Source organism: Pseudophryne corroboree, chromosome 3 (assembly GCF_028390025.1).
Source record: "Pseudophryne corroboree isolate aPseCor3 chromosome 3, aPseCor3.hap2, whole genome shotgun sequence".
NCBI lineage: Eukaryota > Metazoa > Chordata > Amphibia > Anura > Myobatrachidae > Pseudophryne > Pseudophryne corroboree.
This window is the reverse complement of record NC_086446.1, coordinates 333,064,447-333,081,607: the sequence shown is the minus strand read 5'-3', so window position 1 is coordinate 333,081,607 and position 17,161 is coordinate 333,064,447. Positions and strand designations below refer to the sequence as shown.

The window sequence follows — 17,161 nt, the reverse complement described above, 5'->3', positions numbered from 1 at the left end:
ATTTTCGGGTCCTTACAGGATATAATTGCGGCCCAAACTACAGAACTATGTTCGCTACATAACAGAATGACAGACCTGGACAATAGGGGGAGACAGAATAATATTCGCATACGGGGACTTCCAGAGGATGTTCCACAAGTGGGTCTGATAGATGCTCTCACGAAGATTTTTAATAAATTGTTGGAAAATGAGCCAAACACCGCCATTGTTTTTGACAGAGCTCATCGTGCCCTCAAGCCTCGTGGACTCCCTTCAGATTGACCCCGCGATGTAATTTGCCACCTGCATTATTTTACACAAAAAGAAGAAATAATGCACAAGGTGCGCCAATTAGATGGAGTGGATTTTAATGGAACGCCGATCTTCCTTTATCAAGATTTGTCCTGGCATACACTTCAAAAGCGTAAAGAACTGAAACTATTGACAGATGAACTTCATAAACGACAACTAAAATATTGCTGGGCATTCCCCTTTAACCTTCAGGTTTCCCATTCTGGAAAAGTGCTTTTCCTACATAATTCTTCTGATCTAACGTCATTTTGTGCAACTCTGGGCCTACCAAAGATGTCCATTCCAGCTTGGGAGGTAGATATCCCACAATTGAAATTGTGTCAACACCAACATAGGAATACCTCCTGGAAGATGGTCCAGAACTTCAAGAATGCTCCTGCTACTGTTGCGGTATCTTTGGACACGGACAATACCTGATTTAGTCTCCTTTCCACTTGTCTTGGTTCCCCACTATATGAGATCCATCGCTCCTCAGCGGTGGGGAGGTCTCTTTCAGGTTTTTCTTTTGGTTTCTCATAGATTTACTATGTTTGTGAGGTTTTGTTTTTTTGTTTTTATTTTTCTCTACAAGTATAGCTTGTGTTGGCCTTTATGTGTTATTTACTATATTTCGGTGTTAGAGGCTTATTTGTTACAGCAAGAATGACGGTAAGTTATCTGTTTCTGCTATTTTGAATTATGTGTCTCTTGATGACGACTCCCTTGTCCCCTTACCCGCTTAGTATGTTACTATTTCTTGGAGCTTTGATCCTGTTAGGACAAGGTCTCCATGGTGGGTGTTTCAATATTGTTAGATTCTTTTTCCTTTTACTACTTTGTTTTAAGTTTTCTTTCTCTCTCTTGTGTTTTTTTTCTTTTCTTAGTAGTCTCCCTGGGAACCATGCTAACAATCCCCTTAACTCAGTTATGAGTGCTCCAACTCAAATTAAAATCTCCTCGTACAATGTAAAAGGGCTTAACATACCTGAAAAAAGATCTAAATTACTTAGATGATTATGGGTAGATAGGGTAGATGTAGCCCTGATCCAGGAGACACACTTTAAAACAGGCTCTCGGTCTCCCTCCTTGTCAGACCGTCATTTTCCTTTATCGTTTTTTAGTAATAATCCGGATGGTAAAACGAAAGGTGTAGCTATTTTATTCTCAAAGAAACTTCATGTCACAGACGTAGTAGTTCACAAACTGGTTCCAGGTAGACTACTTTTATTAAATTGTCTAATCTTTCAACAAGCTTTCACCTTTATTATGTTATACATTCTTAATCAAGCCCAGCCATGGTTTTACACCTCGTTTCTGACACAACTTGACTCCCTGTTGAAGAGTGTTGTTATATTGGGGGTGATTTTAATTGGTCTCTGAATCACATGTTGGATATTTCTACTGCGGTCCCTAGATTTTCAAAATGCAAATATTGCCAAATTCGAAAATTATTTAATGAGCTTCAGCTGGCCGATACCTGGATGGTTCTGCATCCTATAACCCGAGATTATTCTTTTTATTCCCATCCCCACCAAGTTTATTCCAGCTTAGACTACTTATTTTTAAGTCACCGACACCTCCCCCTTCTTTTAGATGCCTCTATAGGTCCAATCACGTGGTCAGACCATGTCATCCAAGGTATATTGATTCAGTTGGAAACTTTTGTGAAAAAAACAAAAGACAGCCCTTATAACTAAACCTTTTACAACAGATACATACCCTAGAATCTGCTCATAAATCTTCTCTTTCTGGTGAGATCTACACAAAATTATTGGAGGTTAGAGCCCAACTGAATAAGGTGCTTTCTGACAATATTATACACTCCATGCGTAAATGTAGAAATCGTTATTACCGTGGGGTAATAAAAACCAGGTAGAATGTTGGCCCGTGCCCTTCATACACAACCCTCTACATCATTTATTAGTTTAATGAAAGATACGAATAACCTGCCTCATTCCAAAACCCTGGAAATAGCTTCTTGTTTTAAACAATATTACTTGACTCTCTATAATTTAGCGAATACCTCGGCTAATTCTTCCTCATCAACTGCGATACCGCAGATTAGGGATTACTTACTAGCAATGGATTATCCTACTATTTCAACGGCAGATATAGAATTTTTAGAGCGACCTTTCACCTCCCAAGAACTTGACCGCGTAATTTCTTTGTCTCCATTGGGCAAAAGCCCTGGACCTAATGTCTTCACAATAGCATATTACAAAACGTTTAAAGATAGATTGGTACCTTTGCTGCTTCGGGCATATAACGCCATTTCTGCTACCTCACATTTCTCTCCTCAATCTTTGGAGGCTCATGTTACAGTAATTCCTAAACATGGAAAGGACCCCACGTTATGCTCCAGCTACAGACCTATCTCACTTTTAAAGGTTGATCTAAAATTGTACTGTATGCTAAGCTCATGGCTATTAGATTAAATACTCTACTCCCTTCCCTTATACACGGAGATCAGGCGGGTTTTTGTTCCCGGCAGGGAAGCAAAAGACTACCACCAAGGTCTTGAACTTAATACCTCTAGCTTGCCAGAGGCGATTGCCCACTATTGCTTTCAATGGATGCTGAGAAAGTCAATTGGGACATCATGAGGTCTGTGCTGGAGCATGTGGGCCTGGGACCTATTGCACTTCATAGAATTATGGCTTTATATACCTCTCCCACAGCCAGAGTAAGGGTTAATGGTACTCTCTCCAACCTTTTTGGTATTAGTAATGGTACAAGACCGGGATGTCCCCTCTCTCCCCTGATTTTTGTATTATGTATTGTAAATGCTGATTTACTTACAGGACTAAAAGCAATACTTTAATACACTCACTACACTTTAAAATCGAGCCACTGCGGCCCCTGTATTCAATCCTTAACCTACGTACTTTTTACTCGGTTAGCATACAAAGGTCCGTACCGTGCACGCACTTTGCGTACACATGCCGCGATGGACGTACAAAGTACACGCAGGTCATACACACACACACCGACACGCTGAGAGCACAATGCAGCTTCATGTGTGGCTGAAATACATTTAAAACGTTAGCAGGAAAAGAGACACAACACCAATTGTATTTAAGATGTTGGGATCCGACCCACCAACATATAATTGCTGAAAGCGGGTTACAACAGATATACAATTACAATAAGGGAAAAGAGGCTACAATACAATGGTACATACATTTTGTTTCGCCAGCGCCACATGGTCCGGTGCTCAGTCAATCTGCAATATGACCTGCAGAGAGAGATTGCATGACCGGCTAGGCAGCTTAGCTTTTATACAGTTGGTAAAAACACAATACAATGGAAACTGTAATGTCTTCATTCATAGGTCAAAGGGCTGGTCATTTACAGTACAGAAGGGGTCATAGGTTGGTTTGAATAGGTGGACGATGTCTGGTCCAGGTGTACTTGCAGTTGGTCTCCACTGGGTTCCCGCCGAATATCAGAGTACAGTAATACAGTATAATAGTAATATTCTGTTCCTGCGCATAACTATGTGCAGGAGCGTGCTATCTTCTGCAAACTGCTACCGGAATGCAGGTTTTATTCATAAAATAACACAAAAAAGAAAGCTGCAGCAAGAATGTCCCATGGAAGATAAATGTTCGTCACAGCATGGATAACTTCAACGCGTTTCAAGGATTCTTTCCTCTTTATCAAGAAGTGCTCACTGAGGGGGTGGCATGTCTCGCTGACACACAGCAGCAGGTGGACCGGAACAAACGGCTTTGCGGGCCTTATACGGCCTGCGGGCCGGAGATTTCCCACCCCTGGTGTATATGGTGTACTATGTATGTGTGTGCAATGTGTGTGGTGAGCTATGTGTGTGGTGTGCTATGTATATGTGTGTGTGTGTATGTACAGTATGTGTGTGTGTGGTTTGCTATGTATGATTTTGCAATGTGTATTATGTGTGGTGTACTACGTGTGGTATGATATGTATCTATGTGTGTGTGTGGTGTACTATGTATGTGTGCATACCTCCCAAAATGACCCTCTCCAGGAGGGACACAATGCTCTGATTCTGGGTTTTTCTCTTAATTTAGGATTGCCGGCACCTGTGTTGAACAGGTTAATAGATAACAAAGGTGTTTCACCACAGGTGATGGCAATCATACATTAACCACTTGCCTGGCATGGTTGCATCAGATGCGACCATGTCTGCAAGTGCTTTATGTGACCTGGTCGCACAGGATGCGACCAGTCAGATAAACTGTGTTAGCAGCGGCAGGGAAGGAAAACTTCCCTCCGCTGCTGTTGTCAGAGGGACCAGAAGGTCCCCCTGCCCTCAGGCACCCATTGTTGCTGTGCTGCCAATCATCGCCCCTAAACCCCCCCTGTGTAACTGGCAGCTGCCCGGGCTCTATAAACTAAAGTTGCGATGGTCACATTGTTACCGATGTTCCAATGGTCGCGATGTTTCCAATTGTTGTTCCGATGTTTGAAAAAAAATTATTTTAAAAAAAAGTATTTTTTTTTTTACTAAAATCATTTTGGATAGGGTTAAATTCATGTTCTTCACCTAATTCACTCATAAAAAAAACGACAATATCAGAGCGATCTTTTTTTGGGGAAAAATCGTCATTTAAGTGGTTAAGTGGGAAGTCCAGGAGCAAAGCATTCTGTCCTTCCTGGAGAGGGTTATGTTGGGAGGTATGTGTGTGTGAAATGTGTATGGTGTGCTATGTACAGATGGAGCCTCCGTTATTCAGGCTCATTCTGTGACTAGGCGTACCCGTCTGGGCGCACCTAGTCACTGTGAGCGTCTCCGTCTGGACGGGTGCGCGCCCAGACGGAGACGCGCCCCATTCTCTTAAATGGAGAGCATCTCCGTCTGCGCGCCCGGGCAGAAACGCTCTGAATGGGAGCGTCTTTGTGCACTCCGGACGAATCGCCTAGTCACAGCGGCAGTGCATGCCTGCGCCTCGGTCAGGTGAAATGATCAAGGCTCCATATATATATGCGTGTGTGTGGTGTCCTGTGGATACGGTATGTATGTGTGTATAATATGTGTTTGGAGTGCTATATATACTCGTGTACGTGTGCTTGCAATGTGTGTGTGTGTATGTGTGGTGTGCCATATAATGTATATGTATGTGTGCTATATATATGTGTATGCATGCAATGAGTGTGGTGAGCTACCATATGTATGTGTGGTGTGCTATGTATACAGTGTGTGTGTGTGGTGTACTACAGTATGTATGTGTATGCAATGCGAATGTGTGTGTGGTGTGCTATGTATATGTGTGCAATACAGTGTCAGAAACCCCCCCTCAGTAAATTCTGTGTTTGCCCCTGCTAATATCCATGTAAAGAGCATTGAAGATGGGAATGACAGACCACCTCAATTGTGCTGCTGAATGGGTGCGCATGCTGACGCAGCCCCACCCTCCCCCCGTGCTGGCGAGGAGGAATGTGCGTCGTGGCAGCATTGGCCGGGTGTAGCAATTTTACACGGATAAACCCATATCTGGGTCATACTTACCTACTCTCCCGGAAGCTGCGGGAGGCTCACGTTTTTTGGGGTAGCCCCCCGCACCCCCGGAAGAGTGGGCAGGTCTCCCGCATCCTGCTCGCACCCCAGTGATGCGAGCAGGATGGAGAGATAATCTCCCGCATTCGCGGGTCCGTTGGGTGGAGAAGGGGTTAAAAGAACCGTCATTTTAGCCCCGCCCCCTTCCCGCGGACCCGCGAATCGCGGCATTCCCGATGCTTAGTGATGTCACAGCCCCCCCCCCCTCCCTCTCTCCCCCGAAGACACCTGCAGCGTCTCCTCTCCGGGCTTCTCCCGGAGAGGAGAAACAAAATGTAGGTAAGTATGATCTGGGTGCGTAAAAAAAAAACCTATTCAACTACACCCCAAATAACCTTTCACTTTGGACGGGAAATTGCATACCCTCCAACATTTACACATAAAAATCGGTACAAATTAGGGAAGGGGCATGGCCACAGGTAAAGGGAGCGTGACCACGCCCCTTTTCCTATACTTTCAATGGAAGTTTGGAGAGCCAAAAATCAATACAGACCATTAAAAAAAGGTACAGTTGGACAGTATGAGATTGGGCGCGCAAAAACAATTGAATTACCCCAAAGAACCAAATTATTTTGCTATGCAATGAGAACAAAAATAAAATAAATAATAATAATAATAATAATAATAATAATAATAATAATAATACAAGTAATACATACTACGACTATATATATTCAACTAAGGAGCCTTCTCCTCGGAGTAATTAAAAATTAATCAAGAACTACGTCCTTAAAACACAACGCCAACCACAAGATGGCGGCCAGTACTTACACAACCGACACCAGGACTAGGCGGATGCAAGGCACAGTTACCTCGGAAGTGTTCACTCTCTGCAGCATGTCCTCAAAAGCTAGCGACCGCATCGGCAACTAGTAAACTCCTTGGCGTCACTATGGCAGCACTCGTCAGATTAGGAGTAAGTAGAGGTGGTGTGTATAAGGACACCCCCACAGCGGTGTGCGAGTGGTATGGTCTGCAGTGTCTCTTTACCTGTGAGGCTGTTGGCTCGTTAGGGAGCTGGGCAGGAGGGCAAAGCCTGTGGCTGCATGCATGTGAGTTTGGGACAGGTACAGTCCACGGTGCATGAGACAAGGTGACCTCATATTCTCCAAACAGGCATGTGATGCCCATCAGTGCCCTTGCTTGGAAAGAAAACCAAAACCTATTACAGCGTGTTTTATTATATCTCTTTCTTTTCCTTAATAGCTAACTTAGTGTAGCGTTCAGTGTATCTACTTGACATGGGTTATTGGTTGTATTATTGTACAGTACTGACTGAATGGGCAGTGTGTTAGGTACTGTAACATGCTGGTTGCAGTTTTGTTTCTTACCTGTACGAGTATGTTCTATATGGGTAGTGTGTGCTAGTACACTCTATGTACCTTAATGATTACAGTCATGCACACTAGATTTCTTAAACTGTAAAACTTGTTTTCAGCTGCTTCCCTAGGCATAGAGTGTCACTGACATGTCTTGGGCCATAATTTTTCTAGATATTCTTAACATTTTGCTGTGCTTGTTTACCATTTAGTTTGTTTCTTGGCAGGCATGCAGTTTTACATAACTTTCAATAGGATAGGATGTCTCTTTATCACATGTGCAAATTGCTCTTTGGGGTGATATCGGGGGTCATTCCGAGTTGTTCGCTAGCAGATTTTGGTTGCAGCGCAGCGATCAGGCAAAAAAACGGCACTTCTGCGCATGCGGTGCAATGCGCACGCACATCGTACTATTACAACGAACAATGTAGTTTCACACAAGGTCTAGCGAAGCTTTTCAATCTCACTGCTGGCCGCAGAGTGATTGACAGGAAGTGGGCGTTTCTGGGTGTCAACTGACCGTTTTCAGGGAGTGAGCGGAAAAACGCAGGCGTGGCTGCGGAAATGTAGGCATGGCTGGCCGAACGCAGGGCGTATTCGTGACGTCAAAACAGGAACTGAATAGTCTGAAGTGATCGCAAGCGCTGAGTAGGTCTGGAGCTACTCTGAAACTGCACAATTTTTTTTTGTAGCCGCTCTGCAAGCCTTTCGTTCGCACTTCTGCTAAGCTAAAATACACTCCGAGAGGGCGGCAACTTAGCGTTTGCACGGCTGCTAAAAGCAGCTAGCGAGCGAACAACTCTGAATGACCACCATCATTTGGACATCAGCAGGACTTTCTCCAGACTGGGATGACTGAGTACAGGTCCCCTTCTGCATTAATAGAATATTCATTATACGGATGAATTGCTAGCTGGCATTAGTTTACTATTAAAAGTGATGATTGGGTGACATGGGTCTGATAATCCCTGCTTTGGCTTGTCTACGCCACCCAAAAGCGAATATGCATGGGTTTGAGTGCTGGGATGTTGATGGATAAATAGTTTGCACTGGCAGATGTGAGAGAATTGTGGGAGTGACATGGGTAAATATTAGGTGCATTTGTGCACCTACAGTACTTTTGCTCAACATTAAAAAAACTCATTTAGTTCAGTGTGTTGTGATTATTTAAATCGGGTAAATGGGGAGGATATGATATTTGCTCACTATGAGGTACCAGATCGGGACTAGCCTTGTGCTATTAATATTTTTTTTGCTATACAGTTGCACCTCTTCCGGTAAGCACATTTCTAAATGCATTTTGACCAATGTGATGAAATCTTTCAAATAAATCATGCTAAACTGATAAGTAATTGAGGAGAAAATCTGTAGCTCGTGAAAGGCGTTGAGCCTATTGTGTTAGTGTGTTTTACACAAGTTTCACACTTCCCATCACGCACATTTTCAGGCCTACCGTATCCACAGAACTAGGTAGAGTTTCTAATTTAACCGATCATTTCCATCGGACAAGGATATCACCTTGACGTACCCTAGCCAGACAAAAGGACCACTGAGGGGGGGAATCGCTGTTGCTTTGAAGTTTCTGTGGTTTGTAATAGACCAAATTCAAAGTGATTTTATTGCAGCTATGGTTAAGTGGTGAAAGTGTTTTGTGTGCAGCGAATTATGACATTTGGAGGTATATGCATTAGGGTAGGCCTGGCCAACCTGTGGCTCTCCAGATGTTGTAAAAGTACACCTCCCAGCATGCCCTGCCATAGTTTTTGCATTCCCTAATAGCAAAAATATGGTAAACAGCTGGAGAGCCACAGGTTGGCCAGGCTTGCATTAGGGTCTGAGTTTGCCAGAGGTGCGGAATGTCGACCAAGAATAGCCATATTTTTAAAGCAGCAATCATTTACAAGGCAAGACCAGGTTGGTTTTGCCTTGTAAATGATTGCTGCTTTAAAAATATGGCCATTCTCGTCCGACTCCCGCACCTCCGGCAAACTCAGACTTTATTACATATACAGTCCACGCATATCCTCACATGTCTTCTCATGCTTCACTTTCCCTTCTTCTCGACCCCGGTTCATCATTGCTATATGACCATATCATACAGCCCACCAAGAATCTTTGCAATCTGGTGGACAACTATGCAATAGGTAGCACCTATCCTTGTGTGTCCATGCCTATTTCCCTATAGATTGTAAGCTTGCGAGCAGGGCCTTTCTACCTCTATGACTTTTTGTTATTACCCAGTTTTATTATATAATTGTTTTCTCTAACGTCCTAGTGGATGCTGGGGACTCCGTAAGGACCATGGGGAATAGACGGGCTCCGCAGGAGACAGGGCACTTTAAGAAAGAATTAGGAATACTGGTGTGCACTGGCTCCTCCCTCTATGTCCCTCCTCCAGACCTCAGTTTGAATCTGTGCCCGGACGAGCTGGGTGCACCTTAGTGGGCTCTGAGCTTGCTAAATAGAAAGTATTTTGTTAGGATTTTTTTATTTTCAGAGAGATCTGCTGGCGTCTATCCGCTGGAACGCAAAACGGCGGGGAATTCGAAAACAGTCATTTCCGGACAAGCCCTTTAAATAGGGCATTGATCTCCACTTTAATTAAAGCACTTGAAAAAGGATAACATATCCGAAACGCGTTGTGCCTGGAGTGGGACTCTTAAGTTTCCTTGGACTTCCTTGGACTTCTACTGCCGTTTCCGCTGTCTCCATCTGCGATTTGGGCTAAGCTTGTGGTGTGGTGCTGGGCTGCCCGGCTGGAACCCATCCCTTTACATCAAGGCACACACCACATACCCTAAACGGTATGAGTCAGAAGTCTCACCTTCGTAAAATATTCTGCACAAAGACTGTCCTTTAATGTTTACATCGTAATGTTTACAAACTAAGGGTCTGTGCAATATACCTTTTAAATCATTTTTAAATATGTCATTGTTTGTTTGAGCCATGTTATGTGCACTGTGTCACTTTATAACTATGGATGTCTAAGAAATAAATATTGGTCTTTTTTGTCATAAACTAGATTTTGGTTTATGATTATTGCTACCTCCCTGGGAAAATTAGCGCACACCATAGATATCATTTACCTCTCTTTAAATTATTCATCGACATATGGTGTTTGTATGTCATATGTTATTCTAAGTGTGCAGCTTCTTTTCTCTCAGTGCGCAACAGTCCACCTTACCTATCCCTCTGAGATTTACTGGACACCATTAGCTCCAGAGGGATCGAACACAGGAACGCACCCTTGGTCGTCCGATCCCAGAGCCGCGCCGCCGCCCCCCTCGCAGAGCCAGAAGCAGGCGTGAGAAGCAAGAAGACGTCAAAAGCGGCGGCAGAAGACTCCAGTCTTCATATGAGGTAGCGCACAGCACTGCAGCTGTGCGCCATTGCTCCCACATTAAACCCACACACTCCGGTCACTGTAGGGTGCAGGGGGGGGGGGGGGGGCGCCTTGGGCAGCAGTTAGAGACCTCTTGGCAAAGTGGCACAGTTGGGCACTGTATATGTGCATGAGCCCCCGCCATTATTTTACACAAAATCGCGGGACAGAAGCCCGCCGTCGAGGGGGCGGGGCTTCTTCCTCAGCACTCGCCAGCGCAATGTTTTTTCTCCACAGCACCGCTGAGAGGAAGCTCCCCAGTCTCTCCCCTGCAGTTACACGGTAGAAGAGGGTAAAAAGAGAGGGGGGGCACATAATTAGGCGCAAAAATCAATATAAACAGCAGCTACTGGGTTAACATTAAGTTACTGTGTTATTCCTGGGTTAATAGCGCTGGGGTGTGTGCTGGCATACTCTCTCTCTGTCTCTCCAAAGGGCCTTATGGGGAAATTGTCTTCAGATGAGCATTCCCTGAGTGTGTGGTGTGTTGGTACGTGTGTGTCGACATGTCTGAGGTAAAAGGCTCCCCTAAGGAGGAGATAGAGCAAGTGTGTGTGAGGGTGTCTCCGTCGACAACGCCGACACCTGTTTGGATATGTGTAATTAAGTGCTAAGGTGAATATATTGCACAAAAGATTAGAGAACAGACAGGAAATCTACCCATGTCTGTCCCTATGTCGCAGAGACCTTCAGAGTCTCTCAATGCTCACTATCCAAAATAATAGACACTGATATCGACACGGAGGTTGACTCCAGTGTCGACTACGATAATGCAAAGTTACAGCCAAAATGGCAGAAAAGTATTCAATATGATTATTGTAATAAAAGATGATTTGCATATCACTGATGACTCATCTGTCCCTGACACAAGGGTACACATGTTTAAGGGGAAGAAAGCTGAGGTAAATTTCCCTCCTCTCATGATGGAAAAGAGCGGGAATCTCCAGACAAGAGACTGCAGTTTCCCACAAAGAATTCTCAGGCAGTATCCTTTCCCCACTAGGGCCAGGATATGATGGGAATCTTCCCCTAGGGTGTCACGTTTGCCCAAAAGGTAGCCCTGACGTAACAGCTATTCTCAGGGATCCTGCAGATAGCGTGCACATTCTAGTACACTACTCAGACCAGCGATTGTGTCAGCATGGGTTTATAGCGCTGTGGCAGCGTGGACAGGTACCTTATCAGCAGAGATAGAGACCCTAGCGTGTGTGTGTGTGTATATATATATATATATATATATATTAAAGATGCTGTCTTAAGAAATATGTATATATAAAACATGCCCAAAGAGACATGAGTATACTGGGTCCTAGAGTCAAAGCTATGTCGATTTCTGCTTGACATGTCCTGTAGAATATGCAATGGACAGATGATGCCGACTTAAGAGGCATATGGAAGGCTGAGGATTGTGTGGAGAAGGGTTCTCGGACCTGGTCTCCACAGCTATAGCTGATAATTCTGATCTTTTGCCTTATATTCCTGCACAGCCTAGGAAAGCACGACATTATCAAATGCAGCCTTTCGAATAAAGAAACCAGAAAGTCAGAGGTGCGTCCTTTCTTGACAGAGGCGGGGGCAGAGGAAAGAAGCTGCACAACACAGCTAGTTCCCAGGAACAGAAGTCCTCCCCGGCCTCTACAAAAATCCACCGCATGTCGCTGGGGTTCCACAGGCGGAGCTAGGCCCGGTGGGGGCACGCCTTCGTAAGTTCAGCCACAAGTGGGTTCACTCCCTGTTAGATCCCTGCTCAGGGATACAAGCTGGACTTTGAGAAGATGCCCCCTCACCGACGGCCCGGCTTCCCACCACGAGAGGGAAACCGTGTTAACTGCAATTCACAAATTGTATCTTCAACAGGTGGTGGTCAAGGTTCCCCTCCTTTAACAAGGAGGGGGTTATTATTCGACCATGTTGTAGTCCCGAAACCAGACGGTTCGGTCAGACCCATATTGAATTTAAAATCCCTGAACATATACCTGAAAAGGTTCAAGTTCAAGATGGAATCGCTAAGAGTGGTCATTGCAAACCTGAAAGGGGGAGATTTTATGGTGACTCGGGACATAAAGGATGCATACCTTCATGTCCCCATTTATCCACCTCATCAGGCGTACCTCAGAATTGCGGTACGGGATTGCCATTACCAATTTTAGCCGTTGCCGTTTGGTCTCTCCACGGCCTTGAGAATATTCACCAAGGTAATGGCGGAAATGATGGTGCTCCTGCGGAAGCAAGGTGTCACTATTATCACGTACTCGGACGATCTCCTCATAAAAGCGAGATCAAGAGAGCAGTTGCTGAACAGCGTATCACTTTCTCTGGAAGTGTAACGGCAACACGGCTGGATTCTATATATTCCAAAGTCGCAGCTGGTTCCTACAGCTCATCTGCCTCTCCTAGGCATGATCCTAGACACAGACCAGAAAAGGGTTTATCTCCCGATAGAGAGAGCTCTTGAGCTCGTGACGCTGGTCAGGAATCTATTAAAACCAAAACAGGTGTCAGTGCTTCACTGCACTCGAGTCCTGGGAAGGAGGGTGGCATCATACGAGGCCATTCCCTTCGGCAGGTTTCATGCGAGGACCTTCCAATGGGACTTACTGGACAAGTGGTCCGGATCACATCTTCAGATGCATCGGTTAATCACCCTTTCCCCCAGGGCCAGGGTGTCTCTCCTGTGGTGGCTGCAGAGTGCTCACCTTCTCGAAGGTCGCAGATTCGGCATTCAGGACTGGGTCTTGGTGACCACGGATGCAAGCCTCCGAGGGTGGGGGGCAGTCACACAGGGAAGAAATTTCCAAGGGCTGTGGTCAAGGCAGGAGACTTGGCTTCACATCAATATCCTGGAACTAAGGGCCATATACAACGCCCTAAGTCAAGCGGAGACCCTGCTTCGCGACCAACCGGTTCTGATTCAGTCAGACAATATCACCGCAGTGGCTCATGAAAACCGCAAGGCGGCACAAGGAGCAGGGTGGGGATGGTAGAAGCCACCAGAATTCTTCGCTGGGAGGAGAATCAAGTAAGCGCACTGTCAGCAGTGTTCATTCTGAGAGTGGACAATTGGGAAGCAGACTTCCTCAGCAGGCACGACCTCCACCCGTGAGAGTGGGAACTTCATCAAGAAGTCTTCATGCAGATTGCAAGTCGGTGGGAACTGCCACAGATGGCCATGATGGCATCCCGCCTCAACAAAAAGCTGCAGAGATATTGCGCCAGGTCAAGAGACACTCAGGCGATAGCTGTGGACGCACTGGTAACACCGTGGGTGTTCCCGTCGGTCTATGTATTTCCTCCTCTTCCTCTCATACCCAAGGTGCTGAGAATCATAAGGAACCGAGGAGTGAGAACAATACTCTTTGCTCCGGATTGGCCAAGAAGGACTTGGTATCCAGATCTGCAAGAAATGCTCTCAGAGGACCCGTGGCCTCTGCCTCTAGGACAGGACTTGTGCAACAGGGGCCCTGTCTGTTCCAAGACTTACCGCGGCTGCGTTTGACGGCATGGCGGTTGAACGCCGGATCCTAGCAGAAAAAGGCATTCCGGATGAGGGCATTCCTACGCTGATAGAGGCTAGGAAGGATGTGACGGCTCAACATTATCACTGTATATGGCAAAAATCTGTGGCTTAGTGTGAGGCCAGGAATGCCCCTATGGAGGAATTTCAGCTGGGCCTTTTCCTTCACTTCCTACAGTCGGGAGTGACTTTGGGCCTTAAATTGGGTTCCATTAAGGTTCAGATTTCGGCCTTATCCATTTTCTTTCAAAAAGAACTGGCTTCTCTGCCTGAAGTTCAGACGTTGTAAAGGGAGTGCTGCATGTTCAGCCACCTTTTGTGGCACCTTGGGATCTTAACGTGGTGTTGAGTTTCCTGAAATCACACTGGTTTGAGCCACTTAAAACCGTGGAGTTAAAATTTCTCACGTGGAAGGTGGTCATGCTATTGGCCTTAGCTTCGGCTAGGCGTGTGTCAGAATTGGCGGCTTTGTCACATAAAAGCCCCTATCTGGTTTTCCATATGGACAGGGCAGAATTACGGACTCGTCCGCAATTTCTGCCAAAAGTGGTATCATCTTTTCATTTGAACCAACCTATTGTGGTGCCTACGGCTACTCGGGACTTGGAGGATGCCAAGTTACTAGATGTAGTCAGGGCTTTGAAGGTTTATGTAGCCAGAACGGCTGGAGTCAGGAAAACTGAGTCGTTGTTTATCCTGTATGTACCCAACAAGCTGGGTGCTCCTGCTTCAAAGCAAACTATTGCTCGCTGGATCTGTAACACGATTCAGCAGGCTCATTCTGCGGCTGGCTTGCCGCTTCCAAAATCAGTAAAAGCCCATTCCACTAGGAAGGTGGGCTCTTCTTGGGCGGCTGCCCGAGGGGTCTCGGCATTACAGCTGTGCCGAGCGGCTACTTGGTCAGGTTCAAACACTTTTGCAAAGTTCTACAAGTTTGATACCCTGGCTGAGGAGGACCTTGTGTTTGCTCATTCGGTGCTGCAGAGTCATCCGCACTCTCCCGCCCGTTTGGGAGCTTTGGTATAATCCCCATGGTCCTTACGGAGTCCCCAGCATCCACTAGGACGTTAGAGAAAATAAGATTTTACTTACCGGTAAATCTATTTCTCGTAGTCCGTAGTGGATGCTGGGCGCCCGTCCCAAGTGCGGACTTCTTCTGCAATGCTTGTATATAGTTATTGCTTAAATAAGGGTTATGTTATGGTTGCATCAGGTTATCTGATGCTCTGTTGTTGTTCATACTGTTAACTGGGTAAGTTTATCACAAGTTATACGGTGTGATTGGTGTGGCTGGTATGAGTCTTGCCCTGGATTACCAAAATCCTTTCCTTGTACTGTCAGCTCTTCCGGGCACAGTTTCTCTAACTGAGGTCTGGAGGAGGAACATAGAGGGAGGAGCTAGTGCACACCAGTATTCCTAATTCTTTCTTAAAGTACCCTGGCCCTCATTCCGAGTTGTTCGCTCGCAAGGCGAATGTAGCAGAGTTACACACGCTAAGCCGCCGCCTACTGGGAGTGAATCTTAGCTTCTTAAAATTGCGACCGACGTACGCGCAATATTGCGATTACAAACGAGTTAGCAGTTTCAGAGTAGCTCCAGACTTACTCTGCCTGTGCGATCATTTCAGTGCTTGTCGTTCCTGGTTGACGTCACAAACACACCCAGCGTTCGCCCAGGCACTCCCACCGTTTCCCCGGCCACTCCTGCGTTTTTTCCGGAAACGGTAGCGTTTTCAGCCACACGCCCCTGAAACGCCGTGTATCCGCCCAGTAACACCCATTTCCTGTCAATCACATTACGATCGCCGGAGCGAAGAAAAAGCCGTGAGTAAAAATACTTTCTTCATAGTAAAGTTACTTGGCGCAGTCGCAGTGCGAACATTGCGCATGCGTACTAAGCGGATTTTCACTGCGATGCGATGAAAAATACCGAGCGAACAACTCGGAATGAGGGCCCCTGTCTCCTGTGGAGCCCGTCTATTCCCCATAGTCCTTACGGAGTCACCAGCATCCACTACGGACTACGAGAAATAGATTTACCGGTAAGTAAAATCTTATTATTTCCAATTGTAAAGCGCAACGTAATTTGCTGCGCTATATAAGAAACTGTTAATAATAATATACCCCCTGGAATTAGAAAATGAACACAGATGCCTCTACATCTTTTGCTGCAGCTGCCTCTGCGTCTTTGTGCTAATGCCTTAGGCTATTTTGTGACTACTGAGACCCCCACTTGCAGCGTTTTTTTAGCTGTGCAAATCCATCTCTGTGCATCTTTAGAAGCACCGTCGGATGCACTATTAAAACTTGCACCAGCTCTATGGCGGCGCAGTTTCTCTGTCTGAACGTGGCCTCCTGTGTGAGTGGTTATGCGTCTTTGGACACCTGCATCTGATTAGCTACCGATCTGTTACTACCCAGGAACACTGGCTGAATTCCTTAGACCATGGGCTAAATGTTATAGCCTCGGAGGTGCGAGTCTGCCTGTATCTGTAAAGTGGCAATCATTTACAAGCCAAAACTAGGTTTGTTTTGACTTGTAAATGACTGCTTTAAAAATACGGGCAGACTCGCACAAAGTCCTGCATCTCCGGTGGCTCGCAGGCTATTACATTTAGCCCCATGCATCCAATTCTGTACTGCGTCTCTGAACGCTAACAATTGGGATGCAAGCACAGTGCAATTCAGACACATGCGCAGACTTAAATTGGCCATCAACGTGCAGCATTAACACTGCATGCGACTCAGAATCCGACCCATTTTGTCCTATGATTTAACCTTTAAAGTCTTGCCAGCCCCATACTACCAACTGTACATTGGCCAATGTTGGCATTCTCTGCATTACTGTCATTATTCATCAGATTCCGAGACCTATGACACTTTTTAATTAACTGTAAAATGTATATGGGTCATGTGTCATACTTAATTGGAAATGCTGCTTACTAATAAGTTTAGTATATGGTAGTGCAAAGTGTGAAAACTTTTTTACATTTCTAAGAAACCTGTCATTGTTGTGTCAAAGCTATTGCTTACAGCTATATTGCTACAAGAAAGTATCCTGCACTAACGTGAATCTAGGCACGGAAACAAAGAACAAAGTATGTAGATTCGGGCATGTAACGTTGTTCTAATATATTATG

The 17,161-nt window shown here is 45.5% G+C and overlaps 1 protein-coding gene and 1 long non-coding RNA gene across 4 annotated transcripts in view; one reads left to right on the top strand and one right to left on the bottom strand.

The window, feature by feature from the left end:
- The window catches only part of LOC135055461 (uncharacterized), a 43,008-nt gene extending 36,347 nt beyond the window's left edge, over positions 1-6,661 (bottom strand). For both annotated transcript variants that reach the window (XR_010243757.1, XR_010243756.1), the window contains exon 1: positions 6,578-6,661. This is a non-coding gene — a long non-coding RNA (uncharacterized LOC135055461). The remainder of the gene's footprint in view (positions 1-6,577) is intronic.
- The window catches only part of LOC135055460 (ubiquinol-cytochrome-c reductase complex assembly factor 1), a 406,324-nt gene continuing 395,802 nt past the window's right edge, over positions 6,640-17,161 (top strand). The window contains exon 1 of one of the 2 annotated variants that reach the window (XM_063959573.1): positions 6,640-6,722. In XM_063959573.1, the coding sequence (XP_063815643.1) occupies positions 6,699-6,722 (24 nt within the window). In that variant the 5' untranslated portion in view covers positions 6,640-6,698. Of the gene's footprint in view, positions 6,723-6,763; positions 6,859-17,161 lie in introns of those variants that run through there. The other variant, XM_063959572.1, reaches the window with a different exon arrangement.